The 25,408-nt window shown below is 41.2% G+C and overlaps 3 protein-coding genes across 3 annotated transcripts in view; all 3 read right to left on the reverse strand.

Moving 5' to 3' along the window:
• On the reverse strand, window positions 1-24,864 carry LOC308105048 (kelch-like protein 24; the record flags this gene model as incomplete). The annotated part of the gene is made up of 11 exons (XM_080455682.1): window positions 24,643-24,864; window positions 23,474-23,658; window positions 13,467-13,601; window positions 13,179-13,373; window positions 12,791-12,934; window positions 10,113-10,281; window positions 9,678-9,815; window positions 1,466-1,675; window positions 526-663; window positions 238-406; window positions 1-145 (listed from the first exon to the last, which is right to left on the reverse strand). The coding sequence occupies exons 1-11, from the start codon at window positions 24,701-24,703 to the stop codon at window positions 1-3; spliced, it is 1,689 nt and encodes a 562-aa protein (XP_080311808.1). The 5' UTR covers window positions 24,704-24,864.
• The window catches only part of LOC308098732 (kelch-like protein 24), a 39,437-nt gene that overhangs the window by 656 nt on the left and 13,373 nt on the right, over window positions 1-25,408 (reverse strand). The window lies entirely within an intron of this gene.
• On the reverse strand, window positions 16,990-23,140 carry LOC308105059 (kelch-like protein 24; the record flags this gene model as incomplete). The annotated part of the gene is made up of 11 exons (XM_080455693.1): window positions 16,990-17,333; window positions 17,466-17,592; window positions 17,680-17,848; window positions 17,971-18,102; window positions 18,982-19,164; window positions 19,326-19,448; window positions 19,935-20,072; window positions 20,547-20,715; window positions 22,346-22,489; window positions 22,725-22,919; window positions 23,027-23,140. 11 exons carry the CDS (start codon window positions 23,138-23,140, stop codon window positions 17,316-17,318), a joined length of 1,512 nt encoding a protein of 503 aa, XP_080311819.1. The 3' UTR covers window positions 16,990-17,315.

Raw genomic sequence — 25,408 nt, forward strand, 5'->3', positions numbered from 1 at the left:
TCAGCTAGCCTGTGCAAGAGCATCCTTCCGCATCCTGACAGCCACACATTCGAAATCGTGGCGGGTAGGGGCCGGGGGCATCTCCCCTACAATTTCCCATGTGTCCGTCTGCTCACAATACCGCTCAATGGTACGTTCCTGAGGGCTATAAGAAGAGATAACAACAGATATGAGAGAAATGTCTGGTGTGGAAAACGCAGCCACCTTTTTCATGGAGCAGCAGCTTCTTACTCTTACTTTGCAGACACCCCAGTAAACCCTCCGAGGACATAGATCTGTCCATTAACCACAGCCACGGAAGACAGGTCGCGTGACTTTTTCATGCGGGCACACATTGTCCACTGGTTTGTCTTGGGGCTGTAACACTCAACCCTGTCCAGGGGTGGACCATCATCTTCTAAACCACCTATAAAAAACAGGAATGAAAAGGATAGTGACTGTTAGTGGGCTCTAATATGTTCTAAAACAGTGAAGTTGAAATCAGTTCATTATTAAACTGAGAGCCATTAAGAACAGGTATGATACCTATAGCGTAGATCTTTCCTTTGAGTGTGCAGGCATTTGGAGCACAACCGGTTGAACCTACAGGTATAGGAGCAACTTCTGTCCATAAAGAGGTTTCAGGGTTGTACGTGTGCACCTTGCTATGGCAAATAGTGCCACCTAGGCCCCAGGAAGACACATGACAAAACATTATTCATTGTCAACGCAAGTAGGATGAATATATAACTAGAAAAGTGTGCTCTTCGGAGCACAGGTCTCCGCCAGGCCGGGTTGCCTACACAAACTTTGGAAGCCAATCATAGCCAATCAGACTGGAATATGAGAAATCTGACAGACAAGTCTTAATTACATTAAGAGGCGGCCATAGCTGAGTGGTTAGTGAGCCCGCCTAGGGAACCAGAGGCCCTGGTTGCCCCAGGTTCGATTCCAGGCTATCCCAGCATATGCGCCGATGATATGAAATTTGTCCCTGAGCAAGACTCTTAACCCCAATTGCTCACAGGTTCTCATTGGAAACAAGACCGCAAGGACTTTCATGAACGACCTGTTAAAAGGAATTATCCTTATCCTTATCCTTACATGTCTACAGAGATAATGAGTACAGATTTGGGTGAGGTTTGGACAAAATCTGTAGGAGTAGTATCCAAAAATGTTTTGGAAAACAAATTGGCCTCTGCTGGTGCCATGACAGGCCGATGTGAAAGGTTTGGGGCAGAGGTTCTTCCCAGGTCCTCTGGGAGTGTGCGTGCAAAGTTTCATGCCGAGCGGGCCAACAGTTCCGGAGATTTCTGTTCACAGACAAACACACGGACGGACGAACAGGGGCGAAAACATAGTTTCCAGCCTTCAGCCACCCGGCCTGGCGGAGACAATAATAATAACTAAGTATTTGGACATTTTTGGTTAACCATCATGCTTTACATACATTAAAATAAACCCTATGAAACCCAGCAGGCTGAACCTGCAGACACATAAACCTGTTCCATACCAATAACGTAGATCAGTCCATCAAGTGTGACCACAGAAGCCTTATTGTGATATTCTGGCATGCCGACAGACTCCATGAGCTGCCATGTGTCGGTGTAGGGGTCGTAACGCTCCACTGAGGTCACAGGTGTACTATCCAGAAAGCCACCCACTGCATACACATATCCACCCATTGCCGCAAAGCCTATATGGACCATGAGGTTGTACAAGGAAAAACGAAAATAAAAGAGAAAACAAAAACAAACCTTGATCACTAGAACTGATTGGTTATATGCAGAAGAAAAAAATCAAAAAAAAATGTAATGTATAATTTGACATTCCCACCAAATTCATCACGTGACTCCTTCATGGACGCCATTTTCACCCATGAGTCATGGGAAGGGTCATAACGCCATATGCTGCTTGTATGCTTGGCTGGATATTTGCATCCAGCCATATACACTGTAGAAGAGCCTATGGTGGGAAAAGAGACATGTTATAGCTTGATTGTCCCTTTGGTTGTGTGGATTCATGTCCCATCAGTGAAATTGTAATTAACACTGTACGAACTCCAGTAAGGCCTGCCACTAACTCAACATCCAGGGACCCGCTCCCTGGAGTTTTTTTTGTGTGCGTCTCCCACTTCGCAGTTCCATGGACTGTTATTACAGACCCCCAGCTGCAGATCAAGAGTGTGACTGCGGACCGGGTCTCTCCATGGAGCACGACTGTGGACTGTTACTATATTATACTATACCACGATACTGTATACTATCTTAACATTCTTATACTATACCACTATATACACTAACGTTATTTTTATACTATATTATATACTATCTTACGCTATTAATTAGTGTGGTTGCCCTAACAGGGCAACCAGACTATAGTACTCTACCGACTTTATTAGTGTGGTTGCCCATTTGCGTCGGGATATATTTTCCGCCATTTTGAATAAAAACCTACAGAATTTTTTATTAGTGCATTACATTTCCCCATCCACTTTAATGGAAAAGTGAAAAAACTCAAATTCAAGTATTTTTTTCTACAAAAAAAACTGAAACCGTTAGAGTTAGTTACCAGATTTGGAGGGGAGGTTCATAGTTTATTGCCAAATTATTGAAACAAATATTACACCATTCGGCCTCATGGTGGCGCTATAACAGCCCACTTTACCTTTTTGCCTATAACTTTTGAACCGTAGGTCGTAAAATGAAAAAAACCCTGGATTCCTTGGGTCATGACGCAACTCCCCGCCCATTTGCGTCAGAATATATTTTCCGCCATTTTGAATTTCTTCAAAACACACTTTTAGCTCCTCCTCCCACATATTTTGTCCAAATTTCGGTAATCGGTACACATGATCTCTGGACCCATGCGATAAACATCTCCAAGCGGAATTTTGATAGTCCATACCGTTCGTCCGTAAATGGCTTCCAAAGTTAACGGGAGGGGCCCGTTATACAAAAAAGGCCAAAACTCACGAACGAAACGTCCAGTCAATCCCAAATTTGAATCACATGTCAAGGGTGGTTTACTCAACAAATTCCCAAAAGCATTTCCACTTTGATCCATAGGCACAAAATGTAACCGTTTGATGCAAAAAACTTATTTTGGGGGGATCAATCCTCTCAACATGAAACGCAAGTGATCTCAGGAGTGACTTGACAATGTAATTGGCACAGCCTCCGACGGTATTCCTCCCAGCGTATTCCTCGAGTCCTGGCGGCAGCGACCCGCGACTCGGCTTGACCGGGAATCGTGCGCTTGTATTTTGCGAGAGAGATTGGTTGCATAGTTTAATTGATATTAATTTATTAGTGAATTACATTTCCCCTTCCACTTTAATGGAAAATGTGAAAATGAAAAAACTAGATTTCAAGTATTTTTTTCTCAGAAACCGTAAGAGCTAGAGATACCAGATTTGAAGGGGAGGTTCATAATTTAGTCCGAAATTATTTTAAAAATAATCACACCATTTGGCCTCATGGTGGCGCTATAACAGTCCACTTTACGTTTTTGGCCTATAACTCTTGAACCGTAGGTCATAGAATAAAAATATTATTTTCCTTAGATTCCTTGGGTCATGACGCAGCTCCCCATATAGGCCACGCCCATTTGCGTTGGGATATATTTTCCGCCATTTTGAATTTTCTTGAAAACACACTTATTGCTCCTTTTCCTTCAAATTTTGTCCAAATCTCACAAATCGGTACACGTGATCTCTGGACCCATGCGATAAATATATCCAAACGGCATTTTGATAGTCCTTACCGTTCGTCCGTAATTGGCTTCCAAAGTTAGTGGGAGGGGCCCGTTTTACAAAGAATGCCAAAAATCACGAACGAAACGTCCGGTCAATCCCACATTTAAATCACATGTCGAGGGTGGTTTACTCAACGAATCCCCTAAAGCATTTCCACTTTGATCCATAGGGGGCGCCACAGTCCCACTTTATTAGTGTGGTTGCCCTAACAGGGCAACCAGACTATTGTTATAGATAAACTGAAAAACTTCAAACCGCATCTCCTCCCACAGTTTTTATCCCCCAATGTCGTGCCATACGTCAAAATGACCGGCTTGACCGGGAATCGTGCGCTTGTATTTTGCGAGAGAGATTGGTTGCATAGTTTAATTGATATTAATTTATTAGTGAATTACATTTCCCCATCCACTTTAATGGAAAATGTGAAAATGAAAAAACTAGATTTCAAGTATTTTTTTCTCAGAAACCGTAAGAGCTAGAGATACCAGATTTGAAGGGGAGGTTCATGATTTAGTCCGAAATTATTTTAAAAATAATCACACCATTTGGCCTCATGGTGGCGCTATAACAGTCCACTTTACGTTTTTGGCCTATAACTTTTGAAGCGTAGGTCCTAGAATAAAAATCTTTTTTCCCCTAGATTCCTTGGGTCATGACGCAACTCCCCATATAGGCCGGTCAATCCCACATTTAAATCACATGTCGAGGGTGGTTTACTCAACAAATCCCCTAAAGCAGAAACATTTTCTGCCATTTTGAATTTTCTTCAAAACACACTTTTAGCTCCTCCTCCCACATATTTTCTCCAAATTTCACAAAAACCGGTACACATGATCTCTGGACCCATGCAATAATCTGGAGCGAAACAGAATTTTGATAGTCCATACCGTTCGTCCGTAAATGGCTTCCAAAGTTAGATGGAGGGGCCCGTTTTACAAAAAAGCCCACAAATCACGAACAAAACGTCCAGTCAATCCCAAATTTAAATCACATGTCAATTGTGGTTTACTCAACAAATTCCACTTTGATCCATAGGGGGCGCCACAAATGCTCAAAATGTAACCTTTTGATGCAAAAACCATATGTTGGGGGGACCAATCCTCTCAAAATGAAACGCAAGTGATCTCAGGAGTTGCGTGACAATGTAATTGGCGCAGCCTCCGACAGTATTCCTCCCAGCGTATTCCTCGAGTCCCGGCGGCAGCGACCCGCGTCGGCGCAACCACACTCTGCAATTGCCCTGAATTGCGACGCGTCTAGTTATTATTCCACTTTCTAGATAAACTTTTTTCTTACTTGCTATTTCTCCCACAGTTTATTTTTCCCAATTTTGTGCCATATGTCAAATTGACCGGCTTCATCGGGAATAGACTGCTTGTACTTTGCTAAGAGATTGGTTCCATAGTTTTATTGATATTGATTTATTAGTGCATTAAATGTCCCCATCCATTTTAATGGAAAAGTGAAAAAACTCAAATTCAAGTATTTTTGTCTCAAAAACCGTAAGAGCTAGAGTTACCAGATTTGGAGGGGAGGTTCATAGTTTATTGCAAAATTATTTAAAAAAGAATCACACCAGTCAGCCACATGGTGGCGCTATAACAGACGACTTTACGTTTTGGCCTATAACTCTTGAACCGTAGGTCGTATAATCAAAACTTCCTTTTCCCTAGATTCCTTGGGTCATGACGCAACTCCCCATATAGGCCGGTCAATCCCACATTTAAATCACATGTCGAGGGTGGTTTACTCAACAAATCCCCTAAAGCAGAAACATTTTCCGCCATTTTGAATTTTCTTCAAAACACACTTTTAGCTCCTCCTCCTCCCACATATTTTCTCCAAATTTCACAAAAAACGGTACACATGATCTCTGGACCCATGCAATAATCTGGAGCGAAACAGAATTTTGATAGTCCATACCGTTCGTCCGTAAATGGCTTCCAAAGTTAGATGGAGGGGCCCGTTTTACAAAAAAGCCCACAAATCACGAACAAAACGTCCAGTCAATCCCAAATTTAAATCACATGTCAATTGTGGTTTACTCAACAAATTCCACTTTGATCCATAGGGGGCGCCACAAATGCTCAAAATTTAACCTTTTGATGCAAAAACCATATAACCAAAAACCAAATTATTGAAACAAATATTACACCATTCGGCCTCATGGTGGCGCTATAACAGCCCACTTTAAAAAAAGAAATCGGTACACATGATCTATGGACCCATGCGATAAACATACCCAAGCGGAATTTCGATAGTCCATACCGTTCGGCCGCAATTGGATTCCAAAGTTAGCGGGAGGGGCCTGTTTTACAAAAAATGCCACAAAACGCGAACGAAAGGTCCAGTCAATCCCAAATTTGGGATTACTTGCTATTTCTCCCACAGTTTATTTTTCCCAATTTTGTGCCATATGTCAAATTGACCGGCTTCATCGGGAATAGACTGCTTGTACTTTGCTAAGAGATTGGTTCCATAGTTTTATTGATATTGATTTATTAGTGCATTAAATGTCCCCATCCATTTTAATGGAAAAGTGAAAAAACTCAAATTCAAGTATTTTTGTCTCAAAAACCGTAAGAGCTAGAGTTACCAGATTTGGAGGGGAGGTTCATAGTTTATTGCAAAATTATTTAAAAAAGAATCACACCAGTCAGCCACATGGTGGCGCTATAACAGACGACTTTACGTTTTGGCCTATAACTCTTGAACCGTAGGTCGTATAATCAAAACTTCCTTTTCCCTAGATTCCTTGGGTCATGACGCAACTCCCCATATAGGCCGGTCAATCCCACATTTAAATCACATGTCGAGGGTGGTTTACTCAACAAATCCCCTAAAGCAGAAACATTTTCCGCCATTTTGAATTTTCTTCAAAACACACTTTTAGCTCCTCCTCCTCCCACATATTTTCTCCAAATTTCACAAAAAACGGTACACATGATCTCTGGACCCATGCAATAATCTGGAGCGAAACAGAATTTTGATAGTCCATACCGTTCGTCCGTAAATGGCTTCCAAAGTTAGATGGAGGGGCCCGTTTTACAAAAAAGCCCACAAATCACGAACAAAACGTCCAGTCAATCCCAAATTTAAATCACATGTCAATTGTGGTTTACTCAACAAATTCCACTTTGATCCATAGGGGGCGCCACAAATGCTCAAAATTTAACCTTTTGATGCAAAAACCATATAACCAAAAACCAAATTATTGAAACAAATATTACACCATTCGGCCTCATGGTGGCGCTATAACAGCCCACTTTAAAAAAAGAAATCGGTACACATGATCTATGGACCCATGCGATAAACATACCCAAGCGGAATTTCGATAGTCCATACCGTTCGGCCGCAATTGGATTCCAAAGTTAGCGGGAGGGGCCTGTTTTACAAAAAATGCCACAAAACGCGAACGAAACGTCCAGTCAATCCCAAATTTGAATCACATGTCGAGGGTGGTTTACTCAACTAATCCCCTAAAGCATTTCCACTTTGACCCATAGGGGGCACCACAAATTTGCAAAATGTAACCGTTTGACACAAAAACATTTTTGGAGGGATCAGTTCTCTCAAAAAGAAAAGCAAGTGATCTCAGGAGTGACATGACGATGTCATTGGCCCGCTACATTTGTGGGAGGGGCCTGTGTCTTTAGTGGGAGGGGCCTATTTCCTAAAATCAAAACGGCACGCGTCACGAACGCGGGATCCGATCGGCACCGAATTCGAATCGTGCGGCCTCCGACGGTATTCCTCCAGGCGTATTCCTCTTTTAAATTTTTATCCCACGATTTTGAAACCCTATTTTTTACACCCAGTGCCAATTGTCTATGTAATCCTGGGCACTACCTTCCCTCTACCAACCTAGGGAGGCCAGGGCCGAGCTCATGCCTCCTTCAATGCATGAGAGCCAACTGACCTTCTTGTCACCTGACAGGGGAGTTTCCCTGGTTGGACGTAGCGCGTGGAAGGAACACGTTATTCCAACCAGTTCCCTTCCCCTCCATCAGGATTCCCGGCTGGCCAGGGGGAGGCAGTATAGTGACCAGGATTACTGCATGTTTTTGTGAGGGTATCTACCCTAGGAGACACGGGGAGAACATGCAAACTCCACACAGAAAGGCCCTTTCGCCAACCCCAACTAGGGTATGGGCACTGATGACGCGGAGGAGAGAACACGCCCCCAGCGTCCACAGCGTCCCCTGCGGGAATCGAAACCAGGACCTTCTAGCTGTGAGGCGACAGTGCTACCGACTGCGCCACCGTGTCCCCCAGGCGTATTCCTCGAGTCCCGGCGGCCGCGACCGGCGTCGGCGCAACCACACTTTGCAATTGCCCTGAATTGCGACGCGTCTAGTTTACTATTGTTATTGCTATTACTTGTATCTCCCTCTCGGTCTCTCCCTCTCTCATTAATTTGTTGCACAAGTGTGACATGGCAGAGATAGAGAGAAGACAGAGAGGTTGCCCTTTAGTACGATCGTGGAATATTCACACTATTTTTTGATTTACTGGTGAAAGGAGGAGAACGTCAATACAAACTAGACGCGTCGCAATTCAGGGCAATTGCAAAGTGTGGTTGCGCCGACGCGAGTCGTGGGTCGCGGCCGCCGGGACTCGAGGAATACGCCGGGAGGAATGCCGTCAGAGGCTGCGCCAATTACATTGTCACGTCACTCCTGAGATCACTCCTGAGATCCCCCCCAAAATATTTTTTTTGCATCAAATGGTTACATTTTGAGCATTTGTGGCGCCCCCTATGGATCAAAGTGGAAATGCTTTTGGGGATTTGTTGAGTAAACCACCCTCGACATGTGATTCAAATTTGGGATTGACCGGACGTTTCGTTCTTGAGTTTTGGCCTTTTTTGTAAAACAGGCCCCTCCCGCTAACTTTGGAAGCCTTTTACGGACGAACGGTATGGACTATCAAAATTCCGCTTGGAGATGTTTATCGCATGGGTCCAGAGATCATCTGTACCGATTTTTGTGAAATCTGGACAAAATATGTGGGAGGAGGAGCTAAAAGTGTTTTGAAGAAAATTCTAAATGGCGGAAAATCTATCCAGACGCAAATGGGCGTGGCCTATATGGGGAGTTGCGTCATGACCCAAGGAATCCATTACGACCTACGGTTCAGAAGTTATAGGCCAAAAGGTAAAGTGGGCTGTTATAGCGCCACCATGAGGCCGAATGGTGTAAAATTTGTTTCAATAATTTGGCAATAAACTATGAACCTCCCCTCCAAATCTGGTAACTAACTCTAACGGTTTCTGAGAAAAAAATACTTGAATTTGAGTTTTTTCCTTTCAAGTGGATGGGGAAATTTAATGCACTAATAAATCAATATCAATAAAACTATGCAACCAATCTCTTAGCAAAGTACAAGCAGTCTATTCCCGGTGAAGCCGGTCATTATGACATATGGCACGAAATTGGGAAAAATAAACTGTGGGAGAAATAGCGAATAAGAAAAAAGTTTATCTAGAAAGAATAAAGTCGGTAGAGTACTATAGTCTGGTTGCCCATTCGGGCAACCACACTAATTAGTGAAGCCAAGCACAGCTCAACAACACTACGGTAGGGCAGGCTTGATTTTATGTTTACCAAACTTCCTCGCAGGTGGGTTTTAATCGTCGGTAGCTTTTCTCAGAAGGTAATCATGTAACGTAACAAGTTATTTTTAAAAGTAATGTTACCCAACACTGGTTGTGACATAACATACCTACCTCACCATCGGCTGCAGAAGTCAACAGTCTTGTAAAAACTGAAAAAACGTCCACTAACAAATTATGCCTACTGATTTGAAAATCAGTAAGACCTCCTAAAGACTTGGTTCTAGAATGCATTTCACGTAATTCTACCCACTACATTGGATTTAGATGTCACCAGATCTCCATCGCCTGACATGAGATTAACTCTGATGGCACTACAGTACTTACCTAACTCAACCAGAGCATCAGGAAATACAAATTCGGGCAGACATTCCAGGGTCTTCCATCGTTTAGTCAGGGGATCAAAGCAGTTAATGTCGTCAAGATGAGCGCCATTGTCACTCTGTCCCCCCACCATCAGTATCACTTCACATACAGAGGGGGTAGAAATGAGAACGTTTCAGAAAACAAAAACTACGTATAAAAATGCAAAAATCTAAATCAAAGTGAATTGTAAAATCAAATGATGAGAAGTATGCAGTAATAATTAAAATAAATGCAATAATGATGCAGCTCAAATAGCAAACTAAAATGCCACACCAAAGATGTATTTTTGTACACTCGAGACATTTGTTTCGGCAATCCCAACTAAAAAAAACATGCGATATATTTTTCTCCACCATCAGTTGCAGCATGCATCTATGTGTGAGGCAGGCAGGGTACCAGTGGATGAACGTGGTTGAGCTGTGTGGCAGGAGGGCAGGAGATGCTGGTTCTTGGCCTCAGAGATGAGCCTCTGACATCCCTGGGATTCTTTCACCACATCCACAGACTCAATCACATCATGGAAGTAGGAAGGACTGATGAGAGGCAGACGGATAGGCTCGAGAACCTGAAAGAAAAAATAGAACACTAATTGTCGTCTCCGCCAGGCCAAAGGCGTGGCACAGACTATGTTTTGCACCCTGTCCGTCCGTCCGTGTGTGTATGTGTGTGTGTCCGTGTGTGTGTGTCCGTCTGTCTGCGACCAGCTATTCTCCGGCACCGTTGGGTCGCTCGCAGAGAACTGTGCACGCACACTCCCTGGATGCCAGACCTCTGACCTGAATTTTTTAGATCGGCCTGTTATAGCGCCACCAGGAGGTCGATTTTTTATATTGCTCTTACAGATTTTGTCCAAACACAGTATCTCTATAGTCATTAACCAAAAGGGTCTTTCAAATTTGTCATATTCCATTCTGATTAGCTAAGATTGGCTTCCAAAGTTTCCAGGAGTGCTCTGTTTTGAACGAAATGCCTCAAATAATGAACAGAACATGCGATATTCGTCAAATTTTGCACTAGGCAGAGGAAGAAATGCCACTTGAAAATGTTCAAATCAGCCAGGCCGATTTGTGTTTTTACCTATAACTTCACCAATCCGCGCAAAACTTTGTATGCATACTCCCTAGAGACCAAGGAAAAACCTGTACCCTGCATTTTTCACATCTGCCTTTTATAACACCACCAGGAGGCCGACTTATGTAAAACAAATCTTTTGATATTACTCCTTCAGATTTTATCCAAATTTCACACAAATCGGTACACATGATCTCTATAGTCATGTGATCAAGTCCGATTGCGGTGAAACTTTGCACGCACATTACCACCTGCATTACATTCGCACTATGCTGAGGAACAAATGCCACCCTTTTAACATTGTCCTATTATAGCGCCACCAGGAGGCCTTTTGCGAGACAACTTTTTTTATTTTACTGCCATATTACTGCCCACTGTGGGCGTGGTCAGGTAGGGGAGTAGAGGCAAGGAATCTCTTTTTAAGGAAGGGAAGCCGACGTCATTTTCTCTATCATGCAATTCCAGCCGGCAGATTCGTCGCACTGGGTGGCAGACTCACACCGGAAGTTCGGTGAAATAACATTGGAGTCTATGAGAGCTGGACAGCTTATGAACAAATACTATTTCAGATTTTCTGAACGATTGAGACCTTTATAAAATACTCGGCTCAGGAAAATAAAAGACATATCACACATTGTTTTCTGCTGTGTTGCTTTTCGATGAATACACTGTATAATTCTATAGAGGTATCTAAAGAGCACAAAGTATGTTTCTGAACGGCCAAAGTATCGCGAGACTGTCCACCATTTCCTGTCTGGCAACCAAACCTAGTAAGACGAGAGGGTTTGAGTAGTTAATATTTTGTATAAATTCATTCACATTATACATTTTTGTGTGTGTTATAATTAAAGCATTCTGGTATTTATGAGTGTTTATAACTATAATTATTGTGTTGCAAGCATATTATAATGCATTATACTGTAGACATACAGTAGGCTTCATAGGAAGTGTTACAGAGTGTTCATCAACACCTAGTCCTCGAGCTCCCCTGTTGGTTTTCTATCCTAACAGGGTTACTAGTGACACTTTTAGACACCATTTACTGCAATATTAATCATTTTGACACTGACATCTGACAACCGGCGCTGACAGCTAAGCACGTAGAATGAACAGAGAACAGAGGCCGTTTAAATGAGCTCGTTAGCGAATGAATGGGGGGGGGGGGGGTTCTGGGAGTGTGAACGTAGCATATACATTAACCTCAGTATCACATACAAAACCATCAGTACTAGGTGTCCACGAGGAGCAGGTTTGAAGAACACATCTCTGCCAAATGCAGCGTTGTGATTTGGTCAGTGTGTGACTGACAACAGACAAAAATGCAATTAAGGGACATTATCATAATTATTATATACATAAAAACTTTCTTCCTGTTGTTTTGCTGCCACTCAGTGGTGGTGACATTGCCCTTCTAGGCAGTTTAAGGCAAAATAATAAAAATAGTAAATGGTCAAATTTATATAACACATTTCTCTAAAAGAGCTTTACAGCGTTCATTACATTCACAAAGAAAAAAAACATGCAGGGCACCGTCCTGCTCATCTGGTGCAGGTAGGGGTGGGGATCCATGTCTTGCTCAAGGACACCTCGACCAGCCAGGAGGAGCCGGGGATCGAACTGGGAACCTTCCGATTCCAAGACGGTCGCACTATCTATCTCCTGAGCCAGAGCAGCCCAGGCAATCTTGGCAATTGTGACTTCAGAATATTATGAATCAGGTTGATGTAATGGCAGTCATGGACCATGGTCCCACCTGGCTGATGCTTCTGCCTGAGAAATACATCATGAGTGTATAAGTAGAACTAAATAGACCCTTTTGGGATCATTTGTACTTAATAATAATGATGTTATTATGATCAACCATCAACAGTTAAATGAAATGCACATCATGATAGCTTCCCATTAAACTTGTCTTAACCAGTCACAAAAAGGCATGGGTTTCCGAGGCTACATTGCTTTGACTTCTTCTTTCACTTCAGGTGAAACACAGAGAAGGGACTGACCTTTTCCAAACTCTGCCTACGGGTAGGGCACTTATTTAACCACAACATGGCAGCCTCAAACACCACCTCCTCCTTGGGTGCATTGAGATCGTCACTGGCCAGAATCTCTCTCAGTTTATCCACAGAGACTGACAAGAACTCTTCCTAGTGGCAGAAAAAACACAGTAGATTAGCTCAGGGGTTCCCAAACATTTCCACACCAAGGGTCACAAAGCTCACCTTGCAACATAGTGTGACTTTGTTTATCTGATACTTTCACATTGTTTGTATATGTATTAAAATCAATCTTTATTTTAAATAATATATGGAATTGATTAGTTTGATACTTTGATTAATTCTTTCAACAGTCAAACAAGTTGCTAAATGTAAGGATCCCTCAATCACTGACCTGCTGACAGACATCACTGAAGTGATCAAGGATGTAATCCATGCTGTGTTGCTCCAGACTCTTACAGGAGTGGGTCTCAGCAAAGAGGTGAATCCCTACACAGTTCTGTTCATCCATGATGTAATGCCCCAGGAAACGACTGCAGGCCTCTTTTACATCAGCAACATTAAACAGGTTTGCTGCTGCTAGCAGGGCCTAGACCAAATTAACAATATGTTCTTTTAAGCACAGAGGCAGGTAAAAATGGAGACAATGAATAAGGTTTATACAACTTATGATGATAAATACCTGCACATTTGCTGTGGAGATGTCCACCGTTGACGTGTAGGCATAGTTCACCAGTGAGCCAAACTCTTCAGCCTCCACTTCATTGATGTTAACCCTTTCCTCTCTGGACTCCATCATTCCAGTTGTAAACATAGCCTGTGCAGGTTGAAAAAGTGAATGGTTGGCCTAATTGACAAGCCATTGCATTAAAAACCTTTACCCGGGCATCCCTATTTTTGTCTCCTCATTGTAGGTGAATTGTTCCAAAAATGAAATAACATTATTCGATCCGAGTTTTTGGTCATTGCAACGGTGTTTGTGAAGAGGGTGTTTGCAAGCCCTGGAGTGGATTTATGTGTGTGGGACTGAACTGTGGGTTAACTGTGACTGAACTGAATTTGAAGTGAATACAAACCTTGAACTAAGACTTTGGTGTGTGGAGTATTTCATTACGGTGTTCTGGGGTTGAAATGAAATATATTGTTTAACTGTGGTTATTTATGTGTTGAACCAGGTAGGTTGCTGTAATTTTATTACAGTGACCCTTGTAGGGGTTTTGATGTAACCTTTTATGGTGGTAACCGCTACAGTAGTAGATCAGCAAACTCACAACACATTGTGACCTTGTGTTTTTTTTGTATCATAAGAAGTTTAAATGTTCTCCTTTTTTAATACCTTTTTTTAATACATCTTAAATGGTAAAGTTGAGAATTTGCATTTACCTCAAAATAAGGACTTAAAGAGGCTAGTACATTCCGATGGCAGGGGAACTCCTGTCTTCCACAGCATATAATCACATCACAGAATGAATTGTTGAGCCGAAGCCTGTTTAGGCCCTCTAAGACCTTTTTGGGATGAGTCTCCCCCTTGAACACTATTTTATTCATGTTCTTTTTGCTGGACCAGTCTGTACAACAGGAGAGGAAGGAATACATGGTCAGATAGTAACGGCTGTTTCTTTTAATTAACAGAATAATCATGGAGAGAGAGTATAACAGCATCACATGGTCATAGACACAATCACGTTACCGTATAAGACAGTATTTGCATGTGAAGTAACTATGGCGCTTGCCAGAACACTGTCTTTGCTCTACACATAGAGGACATACACAAGATTATGTCTTTATTCTCTTTAATACCACAAAGCTGACAGCAGAGTTAGTGAAATCCAACCCAGAGCAGAGAGCAGACTGAGAACTAAACTAAAAATACATATATGTTTTGCCCAAGAACAATAAGGTCCACATGGATAAAGGTGAACTATCTGGGCACTTTGAGAAGTAGCACTTCTGGGGCTGCTGCATGCCATACAGCCGCTAGAGGGTGCTGTTAGTAAAGTAATCTTGAGCATGAAGGAGTGCTGAAAATTGATGGATGTCCCTTTTTAAAACATAAAAACATGTGCAATCCTATATAAATGACATTGATTTAAACTTTTTACTAAAATGTTAAAAGTAAAACGCATGGCAAGCAGCAGCAGACCCAGCAAAGCTGTTGTTATAAAACGATACATCTATCTATGGACGGTGACATGTACACTTATGTTCACAATATGGCCCTTAGTTATCAGTGGTGGAAGAAGTAGGCTACTAATGTTTTACTCATGTAAAAGTGGCATTACTGCAATGTAGAAATACTCTGGAATTCAAAATGTACTATATATATATATATATATATATATATATATATATATATATATATATATATATATATATATATATATGAGTAAAAGTATTGGTATCAAAATGTACTTTAAAGTACCACAAGTAAAAGTACTCGTTATGCAGAATGTCCCATTTCAAAAGTTATCAAATGTCTAAGTATTAAAATAGCACTTCTACAAGCTCACAATGCCTCGCATCGCGTTGTGAGCTTGTATATCGCCTATTTAAATAGGGCTGAAGTTGCTAATGTATGTTTTGTATATAACATTTGCCTCTGAGATGTAGTGGAGTAGAAGTAAACGTACAGAAAATTGGAAATACTCCAGTGAGGTAAAAGTTCCTCAAAATTGTACTTAAGTACAGTACTTGAGTAAACATACTTTACACAACTTTTTCAACAAGCAGCCGCTAAGCTAATGGCTAATCACTGATACTTTAGTCGTTTAGAAGAAGTTAGAACCAACAGTTTAGCTAAATAAACGGACGGTGGGATTAGCGATAGTCTCTACAAAAAGGAGACAGGGGAATATTTAGTGGTTCTGTTGTTTTTAGTGACTTCGAGTCAACAATGTAAAAGACTAGTCTGCTGCGTTGCTTTGGCTGCAGCAGTGAATGAACGGAACAAACCTAAACAGGAAACATGCTTACCGTGACGTCAGCACGTTGTCAACGAAAGCCAGACGTGTCCAGCAGCAGTTCTTTTAAGTGTTGGGAAAAGTACTCAAATAATTACTTAAGTAAAAGTATCAATACTGCAATGTAGAAGTACTCTGTTACAAGTAAAAGTCCAGAATTCAAAATTTACTTGAGTAAAAGTACAAAAGTATTGGTATAAAAATGTACTTAAAGTACCAAAAGTAAAAGTACAAAAATGTTTGAAAATAGCAGATCTACAAGCTCATAAGCAATAAAAGCCTGGAGATCGAGGCTAACAAGCTCACAACGCGTCGCATCACGACGCGTTGTGAGCTTGTAGATCTGCTATTTTCAAATAGCCGAGGTATAAAACAGGGCTAAAGTGGTTAATGTATGTTTTATAAAGTCATCATTTATATCTGCAAAGTAACTGGTAAAGTTTTCAAATAATTGTAGTGGACTAAAAGTACAATATTTGCCTCTGAGATGTAGTGGAGTAGAAGTAAAAGGAAATTGGAAATACTCAAGTAAAGTACAAAAACCTCAAAATTGTACTTAAATACAGTACTTGAGTACATGTACTTAGTTACATTCCACCACTGTATATATCTATGGTTCTAACAACCTTTGAATACATTAATTTGAAAAACTGCTATTTGTCTCAACCGTTTTTTTTTATACCAAGTTATCCTTGCTTACATTAAATATACTTCTAGCAGCAAATGATCAATTTGTATGGTTTAGTAAAGCTAATTTTCTAAGTTGCAAAGAGACAGCTCTTTACATTTCTCTTTATTCCCTTCGAATTGCACATACATTTCTTGCTGTTGATTTTTGTTTTGTTTCATATTGCTTTGGCAATGTAAATGTATGTTCTACTCATGCCAATAAAGCCCATTTGATTATTTATTTATACTATTTATACACAAACACACTGTATATTAATCCCTGGGACCCCAAGCTACATTGTAAAATGTAGTTAATGGAGTTTTTATTGAGTTGGATGAAATTGAATGAATCGGACCACAATGTAAACAAGCCCTTAGGGCTTATAGTGTAATCTTTTTAGCATTATTGTATAACTGTACCTCTGTACTTTTTCATTAACTGTTCATAAAGTATTCAAACAATGACCTGCATATATTATTTGAATTTTTATATAACATATACATATACATATACATACATCTTATCAGAAAATAAAGACATCTTTAATCAGCGTTTAATAGTTTTATTATTTAAGTAACAAATTTAGATACCAGCCAGGACCTGTGTGTAAAACAAAAAGGGCTGGGCTTCATAGCGCAGTACAAACTGTCATACATAGACTAGAACACGTTATAAATGTAGGAAAATACGCTCAGTATAATATGTAACAATATGTTTGACAAAATAACAAAACAAAAAACATGGCAGTATTTATTTTTGGATGGTCCATCAGCGGACATATATAACCAAAAAAAAGACAACAACAGCAAGGCTGTGTGAGTATAAGGGGCGTGGTCTGAGCATGGCCATCACTGAGGTAGGAGGGGCTTAGTTAGCAGTGCCCGTCTGTCTGCTGGTGTGTTCATCGGTCATCTGCAACCTTTAGGGGGACAAATACATAAAACTATATTAATTACAGTCCACCATTCCTTGTGTCCACATACAGTATATTTGTACACTCTAAGATTTAAATTACTACGCAGGATCTTACTGTGTACCAATGTCAGCTAACCTGTGAAAAAGCATCCTTCCGCATCCTGAGAGCCACACAGTCGACATGGTGGCGACTAGTGGGCATTGCACCGACAATTTCCCATGTGTCCGTCTGCTCACAATACCGCTCAATGGTACGTTCAGCACTATAAGAAGAGAGAACAACAGATATGAGAGAAACGTCTGGTGTGGAAAAAGCAGCCACCTTTTCTCATGGAGCAGCAGCTTCTTACTAGTCAGTCAATGTCTCCCCTCCGAGAACATAGATCTTTCCATTAACCACAGCCACGGAAGGCAGGCAGTGTGGCTTTTTCATGCAGGCACACATGGTCCACTCGTTTGTCTTGGGGTTGTAACATTCAACCTTGTCCAGGGGTGCCCTATTCGAAATATGCCGACCACCTGTATAGATCAGGAATTAAAAGGATAGTGACTGTTGGTGGGCTCTATTATGTGCTAAAACTACAGTGAAGTTGAAATCAGTTTATTATGAAACTGAGAGCCATTAAGAACAGGTATGATACCTATAGCGTAGATCTTTCCTTTGTATGTGCAGGCAGTTGGATCACAACAAACACCCTGCATAGGAGCAACTTCTGTCCATGCAGAGGTTTCGGGGTTGTACGTGTGCACCTTGCGATGGCAAATAGTGCCACCTAGGCCCCAGGAAGACAAAATGACAAAACATTATTCATTGTCAACGTGAGAAGGATGAATATGTAACTAGAAAAGTGTGCTCTTCGGAGCACAGGTCTCCGCCAGGCCGGGTTGCCTACACAAACTTTGGAAGCCAATCATAGCCTATCAGACTGGAATAAGAGACATCTGACAGACAAGTCTTGATCACATGTCTACAGAGATAATGAGTACAGATTTGGGGGAGGTTTGGACAAAATCTGTAGGAGCAGTAGCAAAAGATGTTTTGCAAAAATCTGCCTTATGGTGGCACTATAACAGGCCAATTTGAAATAATGTTGGTGGAGGTTCTTTCTTGGCTTACTGGGAGTGTGCGTGCACAGTTTCCCACCAATTGACCAAGTGGTGCTTGTGGCATTTCGTGCAAAACGGGGCCCTCCCGTGAACTTTGAAACCCAAAAGTAGTCAGAATCTGACTCTGACAGATATACATCTTGATCACATGACTACAGAGCTAAGGTGTACAAATTTTGGTGGGAAGATTTGGACAAAATCTGAAGGAGTAATGTACAAAACTGTTTTGGAAAACAAATTGGCCTCTGGTGGTGCCATAACAGGCCAATGTGAAAGGTTTGGGGCAGAGGTTCTTCCTTGGCCGCCGGGGAGTGTGCGTGCAAAGTTTCATGCCGATCGATCCAACCGTGCGGGATATTTCTGTTCATAGACAAACACACAGACGGACGGACGAACAGGGGCGAAAACAGGTCTTCAGCCGTCCGGCCTGGCGGAGACAATAATAATAACAGTAGTATTTGGCCATTCTCGGTTAACCATCATGCTTTTCATACCCCATGAAACCCAACAGGCTAAACCTGCAGACACATAAACCTGTTCCATACCAATAACGTAGATCAGTCCATCAAGTGTGACCACAGAAGTGCTCCTGGGATATTCTGGCATGCCGACACACTCCATGAGCTGCCAGGTGTTGGTGTAGGGGTCGTACCGCTCCACTGAGGTCATAGGCTTATTGTGCAGAAAGCCACCCACTGCATACACATATCCACCCAGTGCCACCACACCTATAGACCATGTGGGGTTGTACAAGGGAAAAAGAAAAAAAGTAAACAAAGAAACAAAAACAAACCGTTGGTCGTTAGAACTGATCGGTTATATGCAGAAGGCAACAACCTATAAGCCCTTACTCTAAACAAAATTGAATGCTATAATTTGAAAATATTACCCAAGCCATTACGTCCCTCGTTCATGGATGCCATCTTCAACCATGAGTCGTGGGAAGGGTCATAACGCCAGATGCTGCTTAATGCTGCATAGGATTCGGCTCCAGCCATATACACTGTAGAGCCTACGGTGGGAAAAGAGACAAGTTATAGCTTGATTTTCAAGAGATGAAGATTTTCAGCTCAAGATACATTTAATGCCATTTAAGATACTATGCATAAACAACTTGAACGGTCTTCACTGATACCTAAAATTATGTCACCACATAGCACTATTCATAAAAAGTTCATTTATGCCTGTACTTATTGTGATGGTGTACTTATCAAGCCAGAAATTCACCAGAAAGGTCCTGCGTGTTGTGACATAGTATACCTACCTCACCATCGGCCGCAGAAGTCAACAGTCTTATAAATACTGGAAAAAATCCGCTAACAAACTGATTTGAAAATCAGTAGGACCTAAAGACTTAGCATTGGTTCTAGAATGCATTTCCTAAATGTTTCCAGGCAGTTCTACCCACTACATTTAATTTAGACGTCACCAGATCTCCAGGTGGAGATCTCTGATCGCCTGACTACGTGAGATTAACTCTGATGGTACTACTACTTACCTAACACAACCAGACCAAGAGAAATTACAGATTCGGGCAGACATTCCAGGGTCTTCCATCGTTTGGTCAGGGGATCAAAGCAGTCAACGTCATCAAGCGCAAAGCCATAGTCATTCTGTCCCCCCACCATCAGTATCACTTCACATAAAGAGGGGGTAGAACATAAACACAGCATCAGGTATGTGCATGAGGCCAGGTTGTCACAGCAAATTAAAGTGTGAGCAAGTGAAATGTTATAATTGCACAAATTATCTGTCAATGAATGAATTGAGAATGAAACTGGTATACAATAATAAGTTACAGTTAACAAAAACTAGGTACAACAATGCAAAAATCTAAATCAAAGCCTGAATTGCAAAATCAAAAGGATGACAGAAGGCTGCAGTAATAAAATATGCAATAAAGATTATGCAGCCGAAATGGCAAACTAAACATCTTGAAAAATGCCAAAATGCCACGCTGAAGAAAAACGAATCTGAATTTCTATTGCCATGTATTGTTGTACATTTGAGGCATTTGTCTCGGTAATCCCAACTAGAAAAACAGTGATGCGTTTCTTTCCACCATCAGTTGCAACATGCATGGATGTCATGTGTGAGGCAGGCAGGGTACCAGTGGATGAACGTGGTTGAGCTGTGTGGCAGGAGGGCAGGAGATGCTGGTTCTTGGCCTCAGAGATGAGCCTCTGACATCCCTGGGATTCCTTCACCACATCCACAGACTCAATCACATCATGGAGGTAGGAGGGACTGATGAGAGGCAGACGGATAAGCTTGAAAACCTGAAAGAACAAATAGAACACTAATTATTTACTAGCCCAACTGGACGTTGCGTAAACAACATTAAACATTGCTGTCAAATCTCTACAGCTGCTGCAAGACAAGATGAGCAAAACATTTGTATCCTATTCCTTCAGATTTAATAAACATGACCATTTTAACCACTTGAACAGCAGCAAGCCTATTTGGGCGGTAACATTCACTAAAGATAGCAAATCAACAAGCTCAAAAACACATCTCGTTGGGACACGTTGAGCTTGTAAATCGGCTAGTTTTGCAGAAGAGAAATAAAAAGTGCAGTTGTGTTCTAAAACGAGAGGGTTTAAGTGGTTAATATTTTTATAAATTATTTCACTTTATGAAATGTTTTATGTGATATAATTATTGTTGTAAAGCATTATGAGTGCATATATGAGTGTTTAGAACTATAATTTCACAGTGTTGCAAGCCGATTATAATGCATTATAAGTATGTTTATAATGCATTATAGACATAGGCTTCATAGGAAGTGTTAAGGTCCTTACACACCGGGGCGATTTTTTCGTGCGAATAATACGCTTTTTTTTAAAACCTTATAAAGTCAATGCAAGCGTACATGGCGCGAAAAAGCGGAAAAGCGAAGCGAAAAAGCGTCTTTTAATTATTCGGAACGAGTCCGAATTTTGCGTATATTCGCCGGTGTGTAACCGCCTTTACAGTGTTCATCAACCCCTGGTCCTCGAGCTCCACTGTTGGTTTTCTATCCTAACAGGGTTACTAGTGAATGTAACCCACCTGGTGTTCAAGGTCTAAACTAGTCCCTGATTAGACAGCTAGAAAAGGTTTACATTAACCTTCCAGTAACACATACAAAACCATCAGTACTAGGTGTCCACGAGGAGCAGGTTTGAAGAACACATCTCTGCAAAATGCAGCGTTGTGATTTGGTCAGCATGCGACGACAGACAATGATGCAATTAAGGGACATTATCATAACACTCAACATTGTTATAGACATAAAAACTACAACCCTTTCTTACTGTTTTTTTGCTCCCACTCAGTGATATTGTCCTTCTAGGCAAAGTAGTAAATGGTGCATTTATATCTCATAAAAAAGAGCTTCATGCTGCGTTCACACTGACAAAAAAAAGATACAAAGCTTACAAATATGCTGTGTAGCTTTTTATCTTTGTATGTTTTGTATCTGCCAGTGTGCATTACATTCACACAACGACGGCAGAAAGAAAACATGCAGGGCACATGTCTTGCTCAAGGACACCTGGACCAGCCAGGAGGAGCTGGGGAATCGAACTGGGGAACCTTCCGATTCCAAGACGGTCGCACTATCTCCTGAGCCAGAGCAGCCCTGGCAATCTTTTGTTAGAATATTATGAATTAGGTTGATGGAATGGCAGTGATGGACCACAAGGGCACGCCAGGCTGATGCTTTCCCAATAAATGCATTGTGAGTTTATAAACAGAACCAAATGGAACCTTGTGGGATGATTTGTACACTCTTCTTAACACTAATGATTTTATTAATGATTAACCATCAACAGTTAACTGAAATGCACATCCCCTTTAAGCTTGTCTTAGCCAGTCACATTGATTTGACTTCTGAAGCTTCAGGTGAAACACAGAGAAGGGACTGACCTTTTCCACGCTCTGCCTACGGCTAGGACACTTATTTAACCACAACATGGCGGCCTCAAACACCACCTCCTCCTTGGGTGCATTGAGATCGTCACTGGCCAGAATCTCTGTCAGTTTATCCACAGAGAGAGACAGGAACTCTTCCTAGTGGCAGAAAAAACACAGTAGATTAGCTCAGGGGTTCCCAAACATTTCCACGCCAAGGGCCACAAAGCTCACCTTGCAACATAGTGTGAACGTGTTTATTTGATACTTTCACATTTGTTTTTATATGCATTAAAATCAATATTGTTTTATGATATATGAAATTGATTAGTTTGATACTTTGATTGTGTTTGTCAAAAGAGTTGGTAAATGTAAGGATCCCTCAATCACTGACCTGCTGACAGACGTCACTGAAGTGATCAAGGATGTAATCCATGCTGTGTTGCTCCAGACTCTTACAGGAGTGGATCTCAGCAAAGAGGTGAATCCCTACACAGTTCTGTTCATCCAGGATGCGAAGATCCAGGAAACGACAGCAGGCCTCTTTTACAGCAGTAACTTCTAACAGGTTTGCTGCTGTTAGCAGGGCCTAGATCAATAAAATAAATATATATATTTATTTATTTATTTATTTATTTTTAGCATAGAGGTGGGTCAAAAATGGAGACGATTAATATGTTTTATGATGATAAATACCTGCACATTTTCAGTGGAGATTTCCACTGTTGATGTGTAGGAAAAGTTCACCAGCATGGCAAACTCTTCAGGCTGCACTTCATTGATGTTAACCCTGTGCTCTCTGGACTCCATCATTCCAGTTGTAAACATGGTCTGTGCAGGTTGAAAAGGTTAATGGCTGACCGGCAGTGTTCATTGTTTAGGCCTTTCTTATTTACAATGTGTTACAATTAATTGACTGGATATAGCATGACATGTGTTGCACAGGAAAGCCATTGCATTAACAACTTTACCCCTGGCATCCCTATTTTGGGCTCATTATAGGTGAAAGGTTGCAAAAATGCTCACAATGATAGGAAACACAAGATATGTTAAATCTTTCCTTTTTAATTAGGCTTATATAGGCTGGGTTTTCAACACCAGGTCAATAAATATTCACATGGAGCGTTGAGGGTCTAGATTTACCTCAAAATAAGGACTAAAGGAGGCTAGTACATTCCGATGGCAGGGGAACTCCTTTCCTCCACAGCAGATAATCACATCACAGAATGAATTGTGGAGCCGAAGCCTGTTTAGGCCCTCTAAGACCTTGTTGGGATGAGTCTCCTCCGTGAACACTATTTTATCCATTTTCTTTTTGCTGGACCAGCCTGTACAACAGGAGGGGAAGGAATGTATGGTCAGTATAGTAACCATTTTGTTTTTGCATTCCTTTAATGAACAGAATAGAGAATACAGAATACTACTTACTCCACCACAATTATTTGAAAACTTTAGTAACTAGTTACTTTGTAGATTTAGATTACAAAACATACAATGACCAATTCAGCCCTATTTCAACGTTGGCTATTTGAAAACAGCCAAAAATAAAAGGATTTTAATACATTTTAATTTAGACATTTGATAAGTTTCTGCATAACGAGTACTTACTTACTTTTGGTACTTTAATATATTTTGACAACAATACTTTTGCTCTTTAACTCAAGTAAATTTTGAATTCCGGACTTTTACTTGTACATTTCTACATTTTGGTATTGATACTTTTACTTAAGTAAAACATGATAAAAACGACAATCAGTCAGTAGAAGAGAGAATGGGACGGCTCAATGGTGCAAGGTTATAATGACTTTGATTTAAAAATGCTTGGCAAGGAGAAGCTCTGGACTGGTCCATATAGCGTTAGAAGGAGTTCTCCTTAACGCTATGTTACTATTCATCCGTTGCCCGCAGCACAGGCTACGCAGCCTCTCGTCTGTAGTGGGAAAAAAAATACACTTTCGCTGCTCACCAAAACAAAGACGGTTTTAACATGTTGAAAGCCTACTTTCCTTAGTGGGAACACTCGGAGCCCCCCCACCTCACGTCTAGAATACACTTTAGACTTTATGACCAAAAAATAAAATATTTCACCGGATGGCAAAAATAAATGTTGCTCCACTGCGGCCCCTACAGATCTTGCCAATATAAAGATTCCATTATCCAGATCTGTAGGGGGCGCAGTGGAGCAACTAAAACATTTTCGCATCCAGTGAAATATTTTCTTTACTGTCCAAAAACGTCTCGAAAGTAACATAGCGTTAAGGAGAACTCCTTCTAACGCTATAGACCAGAGCTGGTTCATATTCATTCTCCACCTTGTCTCGTCTGTAGTAACGGTTGTCTTCCCAAGTCTGCACGGAGTCTGGGTTCACTCATCCCCCGGGTATGGAGCTCAACTAGCCATGGCTAGGCCAACCAAACAACAGCATTAGCTAAATAAACAACGACGGTGGGATTAGCGAGAGAGTCACTACAAAATAAGCTTTAGTTGTTCTGTTGTTTTAGTCAACAATGTAAAAAGATTAAAGTTTGTTGGGTTGCTTTGGCTGCAAACAGAGTGAATGGAACCAAAACAGGAAACACATGTACTGCATCGTTGCCAGATTCTGCGAGACAAATAAGCAACCAGGTCTATGAAAACAAGCCCAAAAGAAGCCACATGACCTCATGAGGCCATTTGAAAACCGATCTACAAGCTCACAACGCTTTGTGAGCTTATAGATCTGATATTTTCAAAGATAAATATTGGAAAAAAGTGGAATTTTAGGAATATTTTCAAATCCACTAAAAATTGGTCTCTGGCACAACATATTTTCAGAAGGTTGGGTCTACAAATATATTAATTTGGGGGTCCATGACATGAAAAGGTTTGAGGACCATGGTTTAAACAACAGTAGGAAACGAGCCCAAATAAACAATTACACTTAAGCCAAAAACAGCAACCCGCAACTTAACTACCAATATTTACAAGCAACTTTACAGAAAGACAAGCCCAAAATGGCTTTTAAGAAGCAGACATGGCAACGCTGCTTACCGCGAAGTCGTCATCACGTCGTTGACAACCCCGGTGTGTACAGGACT

The sequence above is a fragment of the Gymnoscopelus braueri genome (assembly GCF_963280865.1).
Source record: "Gymnoscopelus braueri genome assembly, chromosome: 2".
Classification (NCBI taxonomy): Eukaryota; Metazoa; Chordata; class Actinopteri; order Myctophiformes; family Myctophidae; genus Gymnoscopelus; species Gymnoscopelus braueri.